This window comes from Odocoileus virginianus, chromosome 11, assembly GCF_023699985.2.
Source record: "Odocoileus virginianus isolate 20LAN1187 ecotype Illinois chromosome 11, Ovbor_1.2, whole genome shotgun sequence".
Lineage (NCBI taxonomy): Eukaryota > Metazoa > Chordata > Mammalia > Artiodactyla > Cervidae > Odocoileus > Odocoileus virginianus.
The window spans coordinates 46,701,055-46,718,831 of NC_069684.1; the positions used below are offsets into that span (position 1 = coordinate 46,701,055).

Here is a 17,777-nt window from a genome sequence, read left to right on the forward strand (position 1 = left end):
TCCAGGTATTTCTTGACTTCCTACTTTTGCATTCCAGTCCCCTGTAATGAAAAGGACATCTTTTTTGGGTGTTAGTTCTGGAAGGTCTTGTAGGTCTTTATAGAACTGTTCAGCTTCAGCTTCTTCAGTATTACTGTTCGAGGCATAGACTTGGATTACTGTGATATTGAATGGTTTGCCTTGGAAATGAACAGAGATCATTCTGTCGTTTTTGAGATTGCATCCAAGTACTGCATTTTGGACTCTTTTGTTGACTATGATAGTTACTCCATTTCTTCTAAGGGATTCCTGCCCACAGTAGTAGATATAATGGTCATCTGAGTTAAATTCACCCATTCCAGTCCATTTTAGTTTGCTGATTCCTAGAATGTAGACGTTCACTCTTGCCATCTCCTGTTTGGCCACTTCCAGTTTGCCTTGATTCATACTCTGTCTAGGTTTGTCATATATACACCTGCGGGAGTGGGTCCTGGCAATCCAGTGTCCCCCGCCCTCCTACCTGTCTTGTTATGGCAGATTCTTCATCACCAGCACCACCTCGGAAGCCCCCTTGTTACGATTGCTTCTTTATATCTTTAGTTATGAAAAATCTTTCCTGATAGTCTTCAGATTATTATCATAGAGAGTTGCTTTATAAGTTGTTGCGATTTGGATGTGCCTGTGGGAAGATGGGAGCATGGGGTCTTCCTACTCTGCCATCTTGGTGACACCCCCAATCCATCACCTTAATATAAGCAGTATTAGTAATTTAGTGCACTTCCTCCCATGTTATTTTCCTATACATGTTTTTAGCATAATAGTAATCTTACAGTACAATTCAGTGTGTACAATTTAACCTTGCTTTTTTTTTGCTAATTGTATCACAATCAGTTCCCATGTTATTATGAAAATTTCATTCTTTAAAAAATGCATGCTGATTAAAATTGGACGCTCAAAAAATAGAGGCGTGATTGCTCTTGTTTCCATCACTCAAACTCAACCAGAATATTTTGTCTTTTTACTCAATATTACATCAAAGTGATTCTTCCATACTGTTATCTACTTTAAGGAAAACTAACATTTTAAGAAGGAAATCCTGTCATATACTGTAACATGGATGAAGCTTGGAGATATTATGTGAAAATTCTAGTCACAAAATAGACCAGTACTTCATGACTTCACTTACTTGAGGTATCTAAAGTAGTTGAACTCTTAGAAAGTATGTTGTTGAAGATATGTTGAGAGTTTGAATTGCTTCATGAAATGTAAGAATAAGTGATACTTTAAACTAACATGTTGTTATAAATGTGATTTTAGAAATGTCTCTGGACCTAATAAAGCTTATGTGATATTGGATATTTATGATGCTAACCAAATCTTAACCATGTCTCAGTCCAGGATAGAGCTTTTCTTGGAATCTTATTGCAACACAATTTTAAAAAGTTCCTTTTGGTATAAATGGTAGATTACCTTGGGGGGACAGTTGCTTCAACACTTACTGCCTCTGTCTATTAGGGGTAGGGAGGTACACGCGATGCCCTGGTGGTGAGAAAAGGGAGGGTGTGAAACCAATTAGTGTAACTGGAGCCCCTACTCTCCCTGCCCCACTGCGGCCTGAGGGTAGACTGGGGGGATTACAGCTTGCCAGAAGCTGACTCTCCCACTGCTTCAAATTATGAAAACTTACAGTTGGTGATGGACAGCGAGGCCTGGCGTGCTGCGATTCATGCGGTCGCAAAGAGTCGGACACGACTGAGCGACTGAACTGAACAGTTGGGAAGGACCTTTTTGATCACCTGGTCTAGCCACCTGTTGATTCTTAGACTCTCTGATAGTCCACCCAAAGGAAGAGTTAGTCTTGTTTGATACCTCTTATAATAAGAAAGGGACTTATAACCCCAAAGGAGTACTTATCCCAATTTTTACACAACAGCATCTGGGATGTTTGGAGTAAATAATTTTTCTAAAGCAGGTAACTTTAGGATTTTTCATTTGTAAGACTAATTGGTAAATGCCAGTGAATTTTTGTTATTATTTTATTCTATTCAAGGCAGAGAAGTATTTTCTAAATTAGTGTTTTGGTTTTGAAACACAATTTATGTCAAAATTTGCATATGTGATATTCAAGTCTAATTGAAATATCTCATTGTTTTTATACTTTTACTACAAATAGTTAAAAAATTCATATGTATGTCTTATTTGGTGACCTGGAACTAGATGAAATGTAGGTGAAATACCATCTTAACTACTGGTATTATCTTGCTTTTGTGAAGCATGAAACGGTTCAGTTTATTGACGGATTGTATGTCCCTGGGGAGAAATGAATTTTCAGTGTGTTTTATTGTGCCTATTCAAAGAGTTCACTATTAAAATAAATAATGCTTTAATGAGAAAAGAGATCGCCTGATGACCTCACTGTGGGAATGGGAGAAGGCACTCTGGCTGCGGTCTCATCACAGCACCTGACTGGCCTTGAGAACCACGAGGGGCACTTTACCTCTCTGTGCCAGAATGTCCTCAGACGCAAAACAGATGAAAAAAACTGTCTTTTACCAGGGTAGAGTGAGAAACAGTATTTGCCTCATGCTTTGAAACTTAGGTAACTGTTGATATAAAAATAATCACACAGTATATACATATTTATTGAGATGGCTCCTTATTGGACCAGAGGATGCAAAGAGACTGGAATGGCTGGAGGCCCTGTGCTAGCCTGTGGAGGCAGGCCCCTTCGTGTATCAGGGAAGCAGGGTATTTTCTTCAGATCGCCTCCGCCACCATAGTTCTTTGGAGGAGGAGAAGCCAGGTGTGTTGGGGCGTCAGTCTTCTTCCAGGTAGACACCTGCTGGCTATTAAGATGAGCTCCTTCTATAAATGGTACTTGAAGGCTAAGCTGGAGGTCTTCCTGCAAAGAAGTTTTATTTCCTCTGCATTCATAAATGCTCCCGAGCGGACTTTCTAATTATTACCTTCTTTCTAGCACATTAGCCTTTCTCTTAGATGAACAGACCAGATTAGAACTTACTTTGCCTCATTCACATACATAGTAACAAGATATATTTGGTTTTTTTGTTTTTGTCTTTTGAAGAGGAGGAAGATGTGACAGATGGCTGTCTGTTACTCTCCTCTCCTTTCAGTCTGGGAAGCAAGCAGGGGAACAGCAGAAGTGGACATATCACGGCTGCTAATCTGCGGACCCTCTCCTCTAGACAAGGGTTCAGGGGCGAGGGACAAGGGATTAGATATGCCTAGCAGTTTAATACATTCATGCCACATTCCACGTGGCATTTTACAGAGAGGAGGCAGGATCAGACTTCTGTAAAAAACAGTTCCCTATGGTGGGCCAAGGAGGTCGTGTCTAAAATTTTAGCACCAGAGATCAATTCTGTTAGGAGGAGGTGTCACTGCAGAATATAGAACCAGAAGTGTGTACACTACTGATTAAAACAATAATAATCATAATAATTCACAGTTTACAAAGTACCTTTATGTCATATCTCTCACAGCAATGTTTGTGTGCAAGCGTATAAAGCTTGGTAGAACTGCTGTAACAAAGTACTGCAGACTGAGTCTTAAATAACAGAAATTTATTGTCTCACGGTTCTGGAAGGTTGAAGTACAGAATTGGGGTGTTAGCAGAGTTGATTCCTCCTGTTGGCTAGGAGAGAAGAATCTGTTTTAGGCCTTTCTCCTTGGCTTGTAGAGGCTTATCTTCATGTTCACATGACATTTTCCCTGTGTGCATGTCTCTGTATCTAGATTTCTCCTTTTTATTAGGACATCAGTTATATTGGAATAGGGCCCACCATAATGACCTCATTTTAACTTGATTACCTCAGTGAGTACCTTCTCTCCAAAGAAGTCACATTCTGGGGTGTACCAGAGATTAGGACTCCAACATATGAACTTGGGGAAGATATAACTCAACCCATAACTATCTATATATGTTTATATACAATATATGATAAAGTGTAGTTCAATATTTGATATATTTCTATTAAATTTTAAAGGCATTTTAATATGTGAATTTAAATAATCATTGAGCCATTATTGCATAACAGTTATAGAAAGTAGTGTCTTTGTCCTATCTTACTCATGGCCTCATAAAGTCAACTAGTTTGTCCTGCACCAGAAGTAATAGAAGCACTTATTATCCTCCCCTCTATCCACCCATTTCTAGATTGTCAGGTGGGCTGTTCTATCCTGCTTTTCTTTGTTTCTCTTTTATGATAGAGGAATGGTACCCTATTTTAAAAATGCCTTTTAAAAAAACCAATGGAATCAAAATAAAACATGGAGTTTAGTAAATAATACTACGTCAGTATTGGTTCAATGGATGTTACAATGAACCAAGTATAGTTTTACCATAATAATGCAAGAGTAAACGACAGAGGAAACTGGGAGGTATATGAGAACTCTCTACTATCTGTAAACCTAAATCTATTCTAAAATACGTTTATTTAAATAATAAAAACTTTTAATAATATAAGGTAGTGTCTAGTATATGTTATACAGTTCATTAATGCTGTATTTAGAAATATTATATAATTGTGCTATTTTTTATGCCATTACTTATATATCTGTTAATACACAAAGATTGGATGTGGCCTCTAGAGGACAGTGTTGTCATAGAAAGATTTTCACAATCTGTCCCAGTTGAAGATGGGACTTACATATTTTTCTTCTTACTTTTTTAACTCCAAGGCATTATTTGTTCATTATCCCTCTTTAAAAAAATCAAGGAAAATATATACCTCATCTGCTATCCTGATTCATTGGAGTTTTGTTTTACTTATTATTTTTGTGAAGTTTAGCTCTGTACAGATCCATCAGGCCATTTGGCTGTACACAGAATAGCGTTTCACCCGTGTTCAGAGCACCAAGGGTTTGTGGAAGTTGTCCAGGAGCATGACCATGGTGGGGGAGGCGTTATGAGGGATGTGTCTGTGACTTCTCACGTGATGGAGAGTGTGCTATAGAGTTAACTCCCTTTGGAAAAACTATGAACCGTTTGTGGATTGATGAGGATGCTCATAAAATAGGATTTTTGATTTTCCAAGGTCAAGACTGTTGGCTCTGCAGTTTGTTGAGGGTACGGGGAAAGGGAAACAAACTCTAGCTCTAGCTTCTGGAACAGATTTCTGGATTAATCAGAATAGAAACACAATTTAATTTAAAAATTATCCCTCTGGAGGCAGTCTCATGAGATTGGCATTTTAGTTTTAAGCAGTTTGTTGGGGCTGGGAGTTACAGAGTGCTACTCAAGCACATCTGAACCAGAGCCACCTGAACATTGATTTGCAAATTGCTTGCCTTGGATCTAGAGGCAGCTGAAAACAATTGCTTATTTATTGATGGGCTCAGAAATTCTGAAACACATCATTTTGTCATTAGATGGATGACATTTTTTTACTGATAGTGGAGTCCAAGGCCTTACCTCATAGTAGGTGAGAATCTAGTATAAACATTAAAAAATAGTTTTCATTTGATGACTGTGTGTTCCACTTAGCAGCACCTATAGATTTCTTATCTTTTGCTCAAAGAATAAATCTTTTAAAATCCCCACTGTTGAATTGGGATGTGTGAGCGTTTTAATAGGATTTTTGAAAGGGAGTGGAAAATTTACAACTTCTCATAAATAGCCTGACATGAAATTGAAAATCAATAGCGTACTGTTCAGCCATACCATCAAAAGCTGTACCTTGTGAGCATGAGTCTTCCTCATTCTCATCTAACCGTTCTGGTACCAAAATTGTTAGGTGTTGTCTTCTCTTAATTAGCGGTGGTGTAACAGTGTTCCACAGAGCATCTAGTTATTTAATGAATAGTACAGTCCTTGAGATTGATTGGTCCCCTAATCTGGTCTCTTAGCCAGTGTTCCTTATGTCAGGGGAAGTCCTTGTGCAAGTCAGAATCCTGGGCGTTGTCCTTGACCCTCTTTTTTCCCCTCATCCTTGCCTGTGATAGATACAGTACCAGGTTTTCTTGGTTTTATGTCTTAAGTGTTTCTTGAAAACACCTTCTTCTCTCTCCATGGCTACCACTCTAATCCCAGCCCTTGTCATATCTGCTTAGACTACCGCAGAAGCTGCCTCACCCGCAACCAGTGTGATCTGTCAGACACACAGCTATGAGACCTTCAGTGATTTAGGGTAACAGTGTCTTGGATAACAACCAAAGTCATGTTCATGGATGGTAATACCCTGCATGGTATAGTCCCCATTTCTCTCTCCAGCCTCATCTGAAGACATTCTCCTCCTCGCTCCGTGTGCTTCAGCCTCCTGGCCTCCGGTGCAGCCCACAAGGTCTTAATGCCTGTAATTTCATCTACCAGGCCTTTCCCTGCTGTTTTTGCTTACCTTTTACTCATCCTTTATAATAATCAACTCAAGTGTGATTTCTTTATGAATGCATCTCCTGATAATTTGGCCAAGAACAGGTTCCTTTATTCTATGCTCTACTAGAGCCTTGCTCCTTTACTTCATTGTTTCTTACATAAGCTTATAACCAAGCACTTGGCTTTGTTGTTTTTTTGATGGATTTGTGTCTCCGCTACCAGAATATAAACGCTGTGAGCGGGGACCATGTCCAAGTATGCTCATTATCAAGTCCCCAGTACTTGGCACAGCGCTTGGAAAAAGTAGTTGCTCACTACATTTGCTGAATGAATAAGTGGCTGTTTTTTACTGACTGTTCAGGTAGAGGAAGAAGAACCGACTGGATACATTCGATTTGAAAAATTTCTACCAGTGATGACTGAAGTGCTCCTAGAAAGGAGGTAAGAAAGTAAATACACTTGTTGAGGTAATGATTAGAACTGCATTAATTTCAAAACACTTGGCCTTTTCACTTTGTATGTTATACTCAGCCAATGTTTATCACAGAATAGCTCCCTCATAGTTTTTCTCTATACTTCTGAACTGCCAGTTGGTATGTTTCCAGAAATATCCACCACTTCAGTATTAATCTGATAAGCAAAGTGTAATTAAAGGGCAAATAAGCTGCAAAAAGCATAAATCAACAACATCCTTATTAGCTTCTGTTTGAATTATCAATGATAAATAAGAATTAACCCTAATTATTTTTCTAGACAAAGTGTAGCATTAGCTTACCATAGTTTGTTAACTATAGGAATTTTGTTTCCATAATGATGAAAAAAAGCTAACAGATAACATTTAACTATACCTTGTGGGTATGGAGTACTTTCAACTTTATTATCTAGAAATCCAAAAAGATTTCAGTGAGGGATGAACTACTATCCTGTATGCTAGCAGCTTTATTAGTACTTTTTTTTAATGTGAGCATTTGTTATTTGGAGATTGAGCTAAATACTGTGATGTTTACTTCTTTTATTGCATAATTAGATATAGACCAATTCCGGAAGATATCCTTCTTCGAGCTTTTGAGGTTTGTAAGCTATAAATTTTACACATATTTATATTTACATGAAAAAATTCATCATGTGGAATTTTCACCAAAAAACAGAGTATCTGTCTTTTCCTTCCCCCTAGGTATTAGATCCAGCTAAACGTGGATTTCTTACTAAGGGCGAACTGATAAAGTATATGACTGAAGAAGGTGAGAATGATTCATTACTTATAAATGAAAGTCACTCAGTTGTGTCCTCCTCTTTGCGACCCCATGGACTGTAGCCCACCAGGCTTCTCTGTCCTTGGAATTCTCCAGGCAAGAATGCTGGCGTAGGTTGGCATTCCCTTCTCCAGGGGATCTTCCCCACCCAAGGATCAAACCCAGGTCTCCTGCACTGCAGGCGGGTTCTCACTGTGTGAGCCAGTAGGGAAGCCTTACTGCTTGTAACAGTGACTTACTAAGTGATCAATGATTTTAAAACAGCTGTGCAAAAGTGCTGGAGGGCACTTTAATCATGCCAGTTAAAAGAAGTTACTTAGTATTCTTATGACTTTGGTTTTGGAGTTTTCTGGTGGATAAGAGGACAAAGGATAAGTTTAGAGGGGATGGATTACTGCCTTATAGGATTTTGTAAAGTATAATGATACTTCTATAAATTGAAGTCATTTCATTCACTTAGAGTATTTCCAGAATAAAAGGTATGTCACCAGGAAAACATGAACTATCCATCACTATAAATCAATGCTTGTTACTAGATTGAAGATTTCAACTGGAGTCTATAAAAATTATTTTTTTTAAAAATAAAAAAAATAAAAAAGATTTATTATATTACTGTTTTGGCTGTGGTGGGTCTTTATTGCTGTGTGCAGGCTTTCTGTAGTTACAGTAGGTGAGAAGGGCCACGTCTCTAGTTGTGGTGCACAGGCTTGTCACTGCAGTGTCTCCTCTCGTTGCAGAGCATAGACTCTAAGGAGTTACAGTAGTTGTGGACTCTAAGGGCTCAGTAGTCGTGGCACAGGCACTTGCAGGATATTCTGCAGCACATGGCATCTTCCTGAACCAGGGATCGAATTGGTGTCCTTTGTATTACAAGGCAGATTCTTAACCACTGGACCACCAGGGAAGCCTCAGAATTCCTTTTTTAAAGATCTTTTCAGTTGGTAAAGTTAGGGGCAATACAGCCTCAAATGTATATATGAATTCCGTAAAATTTTTCATTTTTTATGCTAATGATAGCATATATTTTTGCTTTGTATTTAAACTGTACACACACACACACACACACACACACACACACACTTATACATATTACCTACACACCTATATAGGCCAACATATTTTCTTTAGGAATTCTCTCTGCTTAGGCTGATGTGTAAACTCGTTTTCCCTGAATGTCAGTAGCCTAATGGGCATGCTCTTGAAAACTTTCTCATTGGTCACCTGCCCTCCTCCCATATAAAGTTAGAACTCTCTCTCTGTTCAGTTCACTAGTTCACAGATGAGTCCTGAGTAATTCAGAGTTGCCAATCAGTTGAGACAATCAGAAGTGCATGAAATTTTGAGTACAGAAGACTAAGACTGTGTCTCCATGTCTCACTGGTTTGACCATTTTGACTTGATCCACCATTAGGTGATAATACAGAGGGTGAGATCAATAAGAATGGCATGATCATCATAGCTGCACCCAAGAACTCATGACTCTCTTAAAATTATCTTAGGGATGAACTTTGATGGAAATGTGATGTTTCAAAGCATCAGCTTAGGGATTAAGCTAAGGGAAGTAAATACTAGGTTATATCAGGCAATATGAATTTAGTCAAAATGGCCAAATCATTACTGGGTTGTGCCTACTATGTGTAGGTAAGGGATGCAAGAACAGTGAGAGTAATAATACTAAAACCTGCTCCCTTTCTCAAGGAGATTATAGTCTTACAGGAGGGAATAAAACAATTCAAAATGTAAGATAGTAGGAAAAAGTGAGTATCAGAAGATCAGTGTGGTCTGGATCTGCCTGGAAAGCTTGGTCTGGGAAGACTTGAAGAGAAAATAGGTTTTCTAAAGATGGTAGAATAATATGGGTGAGTTATCAGGAGAAGGGCTAAAATATTATGCATTATAGCACTCCCTTACATCATACATCTCAGCAAGTGCTTGTTAAATTAATGAATGAGTGAGGTAGAATGGATGAAGGAGCTGATGAGAGGAAGACATCAATTGATAAAGAGCATGAACAAAGACTGGGAGCATGATAAATGAGCATGATATTTTGGGAGACTGAGAAAACTCAGAGGGTCTTGTTGGCAAACAGTAGGAAATGAATCTAGGTAGACTAACTGGGACTAGATTGTGGAGGCTGAGGCTCAGGAGACTTTATCCTATGGGCAATGGAGAAGCACTGCAGGGTTTTGAACAGGTGAGCTGCACAGTGCAAGAAGGATTGTGGGAAGGTTGACCTGGTGCTGGTAGGCTTGTGAGAAGAGCAAGAAAACGGTTAGATTGGGGGAGACCAGTTAGGAGGCTGGTTCAGCATTTTGAAGATATCCTAATAAGGGCTATATCTAGCAGTGGCAATGGGAATGGAAAGAAGGGATTGATACAATAGTACTGCCTGCAGCAAGATCCATAGGTTATGTATGATGAGCAACCAAGTGCAGGGCACAAAGATGGGAGCTGAGTCAAAATAACAAGGCTTTGGCCTGGGTAGTGGGTGTTAGGGTAGTGGTTCAGTTCAGTTCAGTTCAGTCGCTCAGTCGTGTCCCACTCTTTGCAACCCCATGAATCGCAGCACGCCAGGCCTCCCTGTCCGTCACCAACTCCCGGAGTTTACTCAAATTCATTCCCATCGAGTCGGTGATGCCATCCAGCCATCTCATCCTCGGTCGTCCCCTCCTCCTCCTGCCCCCAATCCTTCCCAGCATCAGGGTCTTTTCCAATGAGTCAACTCTTCACATGAAGTGGCCAAAGTATTGGAGTTTCAGCTTCAGCATCAGTCCTTCCAATGAACACCCCGGACTGATCTCCTTTAGGATGGACTGGTTGGATCTCCTTGCAGTCCAAGGGACTCTCAAGAGTCTTCTCCAACACCATAGTTCAAAAGCATCAATTTTTCAGTGCTCAGCTTTCTTCACAGTCCAACTCTCACATCCATACATGACCACTGGAAAAACCATAGCCTTGACCAGATGGAACTTTGTTGGCAAAGTAATGTCTCTGCTTTTTAATATGCTGTCTAGGTTGGTCATAACTTTCCTTCCAAGGAGTAAGCGTCTTTTAATTTCATGGCTTCAATCACCATCTGCAGTGATTTGGGAGCCCCCAAAAATGAAGTCTGACACTGTTTCCACTGTCTCCCCATCTATTTGCCATGAAGTGATGGGACCAGATGCCATGATCTTAGTTTTCTGAATGTTAAGCTTTAAGTCAACTTTTTCACTCTCCTCTTTCACTTTCATCAAGAGGCTTTTTAGTTCCTCTTCACTCTCTGCCATAAGGGTGGTGTCATCTGCATATCTGAGGTTATTGATATTTCTCCCAGCAATCTTGATTCCAGCTTGTGCTTCTTCCAGCCCAGCGTTTCTCATGATGTACTCTGCATATAAGTTAAATAAGCAGGGTGACAGTATACAGCCTTGACAATATACCTCAGGGTAATGGTACTCACTGAAATAGAGGAATCAGACTGCAGTGCATCCAGAGACAGTGCAGCTTTTCACAATATCCACAGAATATTAATCAGTTTGAGAATATGCATTTTAAATGCCCAGGATGTTATATGACGAACATAAGTCACATTGAATCAAACTCCTACAGGATAGAAGTTGACATGTGTCTAGGTATGTATATGGTGTCAAGTAGTATTTATTAGCAGGAAAGATCTCGAAAGAACTTTTCTGAACTAACACATATTGCTGCCTATGTGCCAGGCAATGTTCTAAGTGCTATTCAAATAATAACAATTCAGATACTCATAACAAGCCTATGAACTGTGGTGTTGGAGAAGACTCTTGAGAGTCCCTTGGACTGCAAGGAGATCAAACCAGTTAATCCTAAAGGAAATCAATCTTGAATATCATTGAAGGAACTGATGATGAAGCTGAAGCTCCAATAATTTGGCCACCTGATGCAAAGAGCTGACTCATTAGAAAAGATCCTGATTCTGGGAAAGATTGAAGGCAGGAGGAGAAGGGGACGACAGAGGATGAGATGGTGATGGCATCACTGACTCAATGGACCTGAGTTCGAGCAAGCTCCGGGAGATGGTGAAGGACAAAGAAGCCTGGCATGCTGCAGCCTATGGGATCACAAAGAGTCGGACATGACTCAGTGACAGAACAACGATAAACCCATGTGACAGATAGTATTTTACAGACAGGAAAACAGACACAGAGAAGTTAGGGACTTGCCCGGGGTTTTAAAGCTAACGAAACAGTTGAGCATTTGGACCCAGGCAGTCTGGCTCCCAAGCTTGTGCTTTTAATGATTAAGCTGTTTTCCTCCCATCGTTAATCAAATACCAGTTGTTTCTTTCCTTGCTTGGGGAAGCAGTGACCACCTTCTGAACTTCACTGTGAACAAGGCCTTGTTCCAAGTGGCCAAGTGTGGTCCCTAGACCTTGACTTGTTCTGCCGGCATGCAGATCCAGTTCCTCCTGTTTTCTTCATGTGCTGTCCTCAGCTCTAAACGGGGATACATGGTTCTTATCTCTTGTGAGGTGGTTCGGAGATTAACTTCATATCTGCGAAGCACTTCGATCAGCCTGGCAAACAGTGGTTCTTGATAAATATTTGTTGTCAGTGTTCTCATAAGGACTCCCATATCCATCAAAGTTCATTGGCAGTGGATTTAGTATTTACCAGTCAGGTTACATGAAAGATTAAGAATTTGTCTTTTTAGGCACTTTAGGCCTTCTTTCTTTGCTTAGGATGTAAACATGATTTCAGAAAAACACAAGCATGTTCCCATTGTTTGGTAATACTATCATCATCATGATAAAACCCCCGCTTGAATAATTTCTGTGTTAGTAACTGAATTCCACCTTAGAAGGCATGGTTTGTAGTAGCAGGTGACTTAAGCTTGTAAGGTAGGTAACTCTCAGGCCTTGGTAATTTATCTGCTTGGATTAATACTCTTTAGGAATCAGGTGACAATTTGGATGTTTCTGTATTTTGGTTTAACATCAGAACAAAGTTCTGTCTTAAATAGATGACAGCCTTTCCAATGTTCTTCCTAAATTTGCTTTTCATCTTGGTGAAACCAGTATCCATGATGGCCTTCAGTTGTTATCTGAACCCAACTAAGGCTCACAGATTTTCTATCCAACTTTTGATTTCATTTAACAGTAGCACTGGGTCAAACTATAACAAAGAGGGTTGGTTTGAAATGATTGGTGAATGGAATCTGTGGTCACTGGGTGCTCCTGAATCACTAAATCAACCTACCCTTGTTAGAGGATATTCATAGATATTCTTACAGTTTTAAACCATGTTATATGTTGTTCAGCCTTTCTGCATAGCAACAATTTAATCCTTTCTTCATATGCTTACTAAATATAATGATTAAACTTCCTATAAAACTATGACTTCAGGTTTGTCCTTTTAATTGCCTTTTTGGCAATTTTAGTGATTTTAATTTAAATAAAAAACCTTATTTATGATGTTTTCATGTCCTCCTGCTGTTTTGGCTGAAATGATTGATGCTAAAGGTTGCTTGAACTATGCTATCTGCAAGGTAAAATAACTCCAAAATTTGCCAGGAGTACAATAGCAAATTCTTTGAACCTCTGGACTGTCATGATGTGCTGGCTTTATGGCCCCAGGGAGAGTAACTGGCAACACAATATAGGATGGTGGGGCTCCATGGCAATTCAGTGAACTAGTGGAAAGAGAAAGAGAAAGGGAAAAAAAATGAGATGATTGTAAATGATGAGTGTCCCTTCTTGTTCCTCCCAGGTGAGCCTTTTTCTCAGGAGGAAATGGAAGAAATGTTGTCTGCTGCAATTGATCCAGAAACGAATTCAATTAATTATAAGGACTACATAACAATGATGGTGATAGATGAGAATTAGACACTCTAAAGACTTAATTTCTAATTGAAAGTATAATTTTAAAGACTGCTCGTCCTTGTTAATTTCACATTTTATTTTATAACTCCTACATATTGCTAATTAATGCCTGTGACAACTATTTCAAGATACTTTGTTCTTTAAAGGTGATCATACAGTTTAAAATACAGATCTATTTAGCATGTCTAGCCTAATGGAATGACACATTACATTGCTAATTAAACACATTGCTTTTAAGCTATTCATAAAATATTTAACATTATCCATGGATTATTGTTAATGTTCTACAATAAAACCCAGGTTGCTTTCAAATTAATTAAGCTGACAAAAATGAAGACTGATTAGAAAGACCTAAAGTTTAGCATATGAAGATCTTGGGATGGGGCAGGATGACCACAAATTGAAAATCAGTAGTAATGTGATGACAGCTTCTTTTTAAAACAACAAACCCTTCTTCAATCAGAGTGGGGAAGGAGAGTCATTGAAATGAATATTAATAATTAATTTCATGTGGGTGCCAATTTCAAATCTCACTTGAGATGATAGTCACTTAATGTATGTAAAAATTTAAATTGGCTGATCTAGCATGTTACCTGCCACTTATGGCATAGCTAAAGGAGTTGAGATGGTTGACCCTTGAGAAAAGAAGACTGATTGGAAACTGATAATGTGTGAAAGTGGCAGTTCTCTTGCAGTTTTTAGAATCTTAGAATAGATTCTAATCTCTGAATAGAGTCTGAATTCTATTCAAAACACCTGTCATGAGAATATTGTTCTGAATACTGAGTAAGAATATTGAGAAATTTTATGGTGTGTAAGAGGTACAAGTGTTGAAAGAGCAGAATGATGTTATCTGAGTACGAAGAATCACAATGGAAAAGCAAAGGGGAAAGTCAGGTAAGGGAAAATGAGTCATCTTCCATAACCTGTATCATTCTTTCACACACACGTACACACTGATCTTTATTTAAAGGTGCTTCACCACCACATGTGCATGTGTGTGTGTTTATGTGTGTATAAATATATGTATAGACATTTAATGTTGCTTGGGATTACTCCTCCTAGACATGCAGGGGGCTGCTATTCAAGAGACTATTTCTGTTTATTCATTCATGAAACCTTTACTGAGAATTATTAGATAATGTCGCACTTGCTTGGTGGCTCAGTGGTAAAGAATCCATCTATCAGTGCAGGAGATGCAGGTTCAATCCCTGGGTTGGGAAGATCCCTTTGAGAAGGAAATGGCAACCCACTCCAGTATTCTTGGCTGGGAAATCCCATGGACAGAGGAGCCTGGCAGGCTATAGTCCTTGGGGTTGCAAAAGAGTCAGACCACTAATTAGTGACTAAACAACAACATTAGATAATGTACTAGGAACTGGAGTTGCATGTGAATCAGTCCCTAACTAGTCAAGATTATAGTTGGGTGAGGGAGACCTGCAGGGCAGTCAGCAATCACATTTCAGATAGGGCATGTTCAGGGGATTGTGGAAGTGCCGAAGAGGGCAGCTGACTCAGCATGGAGTGGGAAACTTTCTCCGAGACAAAAGATTACTTTGAGTAGAGAAGGTTTTCTGGAACAAGTAACATCTCACTTCAAGATAAGTCTTTTACTAAGTGGGCAGCAGGACGCAGGGTATTTCAGAAGAGGAGCAGCAAGAACAAAAACAAAAAAAAAAATCCAGAGGTGTCATGAAACACAGAACAGTCTGGAGATTTAAAGTACTAATAGTTCAGTATGTTTGGAATGGAGGAGATCTGGGGACATGAGAGATGAAAGAGGGGTGGCAGTCAGGAGCTGTATCATTAAGGATATTGCGTTGCTGCTGCTAAGTCGCTTCAGTCGTGTCCGACTCTGTGCAACCCCATAGACGGCAGCCCACCAGGCTCCGCCATCCCTGGGATTCTCCAGGCAAGAACACGAGTGGGTTGCCATTTCCTTCTCCAATGCATAAAAGTGAAAGTGAAGTTGCTAAGTCGTGTCCAACTCTTCACGACCGCATGGACTGCAGCCTACCAGGCTCCTCCATCCATGGAATTTTCCAGGCAAGAGTACTGGAGTGGGTTGCCATTGCCTTCTTCAGATATTGGGTTAAGTGTACAGTTAAGGTTTTAGTGTAAGAGTTTGAACTTTCTTCTGAAGATCATAGAGAAAGATCATTTGTAAGTAAGGAAAATAGACTTGAAGAGTGAGGACTAGAAGTAGGGAGACCAGGTGGTAGCCCTTTGGTTGGTGGGAGGAGTGAGATTCGGAAAAGTCAAGCCTGAATGCCAGGTCTGTGGCTTGGACAATGGGTGAATTGTAGTGTCATTCATTCAGAAGGCCAAGAAGCCAGTTGAGGTTGGTAGGCAAAATGATGAGTTTGGCTCTGGACACCAGGGGATTGAGGAGCTAGTGAGATACCGAGGTGGAGACATTCAGTAATCAGTTGGATCATTAGGAGGAAGAGCTGGGCAGAGACATGAATCTCTGAGTTCTCAGCTTTTAAATAGTAGTTCATGCCTTTGCAAGAAAAGAGAGCCCCAGGGAAGCGTGGGGAACACCAGCATTTAAGAGAGGGCAGAGGAACAGGATCCACAAGACACTGGGAATAAGAAGTCAGAGAGGAGGGCCAGCAGGGGAGAAGCGTCATGAAGCCAAGGTAGGAGAGAAGCACTCAGAGGCAGTAACCAACCCTGTCAAATGTCAGGGAGAGGCGAGGTCAATTAAAGACGGAAAAAGTGTCCGTCACAACAGAGTTCATTGACAACCTCTGCTGGGGAAGACTGGGTGAAGCGACAGTGTGCAGAGTCCAGTGGGGGGAGGAGCAGGGAGGGGGGAGCAGGAGGAAGGAGAGCACGGAGGACAGTTACTCGGCCGTGACAAGAAGGGGAGATGCAGGGCTGGAGAGAGCAGGCTGGGGGAGTTAGTTTTGGAAGGTGGACACAAGCAGGCACATTTATTTTCAAAGGGCTGAGAGCTCGAGGAGAATGGTAAAATTTGGAAATATCTCTTGTGGGAAATGGGTGAAAGAATTGAGAAAGAGCCCATATAAAGATTTCAAGAAATGCGGGAGGATTTTCAGCAACTTGGGCCCAGGAGCAAAAATGATGGATCATTGTATTGATTCAGGATTAAGGTTTGTCATTGGGTGAGATGGAAGCAACTGAAGGTTTGGAGCCCACAAGGCATCTCTGAGTTGTCTTCTCTGAGCCCATTACCCTTTGTGACCCTGGTCATGACAGAGAAATACAGGCAGGTGGATCAGCCCCAGTCTCTCTATAAATTGGTTTCCCAGGTGTCTCAGTGGTAAAGAATCCACCTGCCAATGCAGGAGACTCCAGGAACGTGGGTTTGATCCCTGAGTCGGGAAGATGCCCTAGAGGTGGAAATGGCAACCCACTCCCATATTCTTGCCTGGAAAATTCTATAGACAGAAGAACTTGGTGGGCTGCAATTCATGGGATTGCAAAGAGTTGGGCACGACTGAGCATGCAATCCACATGCACTCTTCATAAGTGGTAATGTCATATTCTCTTTTGGGGAAGGATGCTTCAGGATTGGGTACCCCCAAGTCTCACCTTCTAGAATACTTTCAGAAGTTCTGACTGATGTCAAATTTCACACCCTGTCTCAAGGAAATTTTATCTCTTTAGTAATTAGAAGAGTTTTATGTATGATTCATTTTTCTATCTTTAGCATTAATTTGTTTTTTATAAGGCCATGAAAAAGTGCAACAGGCTTCCCACAGAAATCTTATTTTGTCTCCTAGTTGCAGAATACTTGTAGCATATTTGCAAAAGGAACAATTTTCTTTATATTCTAACCATTTTGATTCATATTTTACCTCTTTCACTCATCTTAGTCCTCAACATCCAGTTGAAGTCACAATGGCATTTTCTTGGCAAGAAGAGATGGTCTCTTGTGTAGAAAATTTGCTTGCCCATGTGACTCCAGGCTTGTGCAGGGCTCACCATCTCGGGCCCTGTGGAAACCCAAGTCTGCTCTCAACCCCTCGGGGCTGTGGAAGCTCCATCACTCAGGGCTGGGGTGCAAGCCTGGCATCGGGAGATCCTCTCGCCCTGACTTCGGTTTTGCCTGTGACCCACTCTGGGTCAGGCACTTCCCTTCTGTGCACCTATGTCTGGAAAATGAGAGGCCCCACTCTAGTTCTCCTTACACCTTCCAAAAGCAGTGCAGATGGAGTCCCCTTCATCTGTACCCAGTGTCCAAGTGTCAAATGGTAAGAGATGAAGAAGTATGTCCAAGACAGCAGGCTGGTTGGGATTTTCACTGGTAGGAATTTTCACTACCATTTCACTGGTACGATTTTCACTCCCATTTTTTTGTGGAATGGAGTGCATTTAGGGCTTTGTCTCCTTCCTTCCT

At 40.4% G+C, this 17,777-nt stretch overlaps 1 protein-coding gene across 5 annotated transcripts in view; it reads left to right on the top strand.

Annotated features, from left to right (window-relative positions):
* Positions 1-17,777, top strand: part of EFCAB2 (EF-hand calcium binding domain 2) — a 130,842-nt gene that overhangs the window by 88,934 nt on the left and 24,131 nt on the right. For 4 of the 5 annotated variants that reach the window (XR_002318161.2, XR_002318162.2, XM_070474404.1 and 1 more), the window contains exons 4-6: positions 6,675-6,754; positions 7,341-7,383; positions 7,488-7,554. Coding sequence is in view for 3 of the 5 variants with exons in the window: in XM_070474404.1 (XP_070330505.1) it covers positions 6,675-6,754; positions 7,341-7,383; positions 7,488-7,554 (190 nt within the window). In the remaining 2 variants the exon portion in view is untranslated. Of the gene's footprint in view, positions 1-6,674; positions 6,755-7,340; positions 7,384-7,487; positions 7,555-13,295; positions 13,725-17,777 lie in introns of those variants that run through there. The other variant, XM_020915197.2, reaches the window with a different exon arrangement.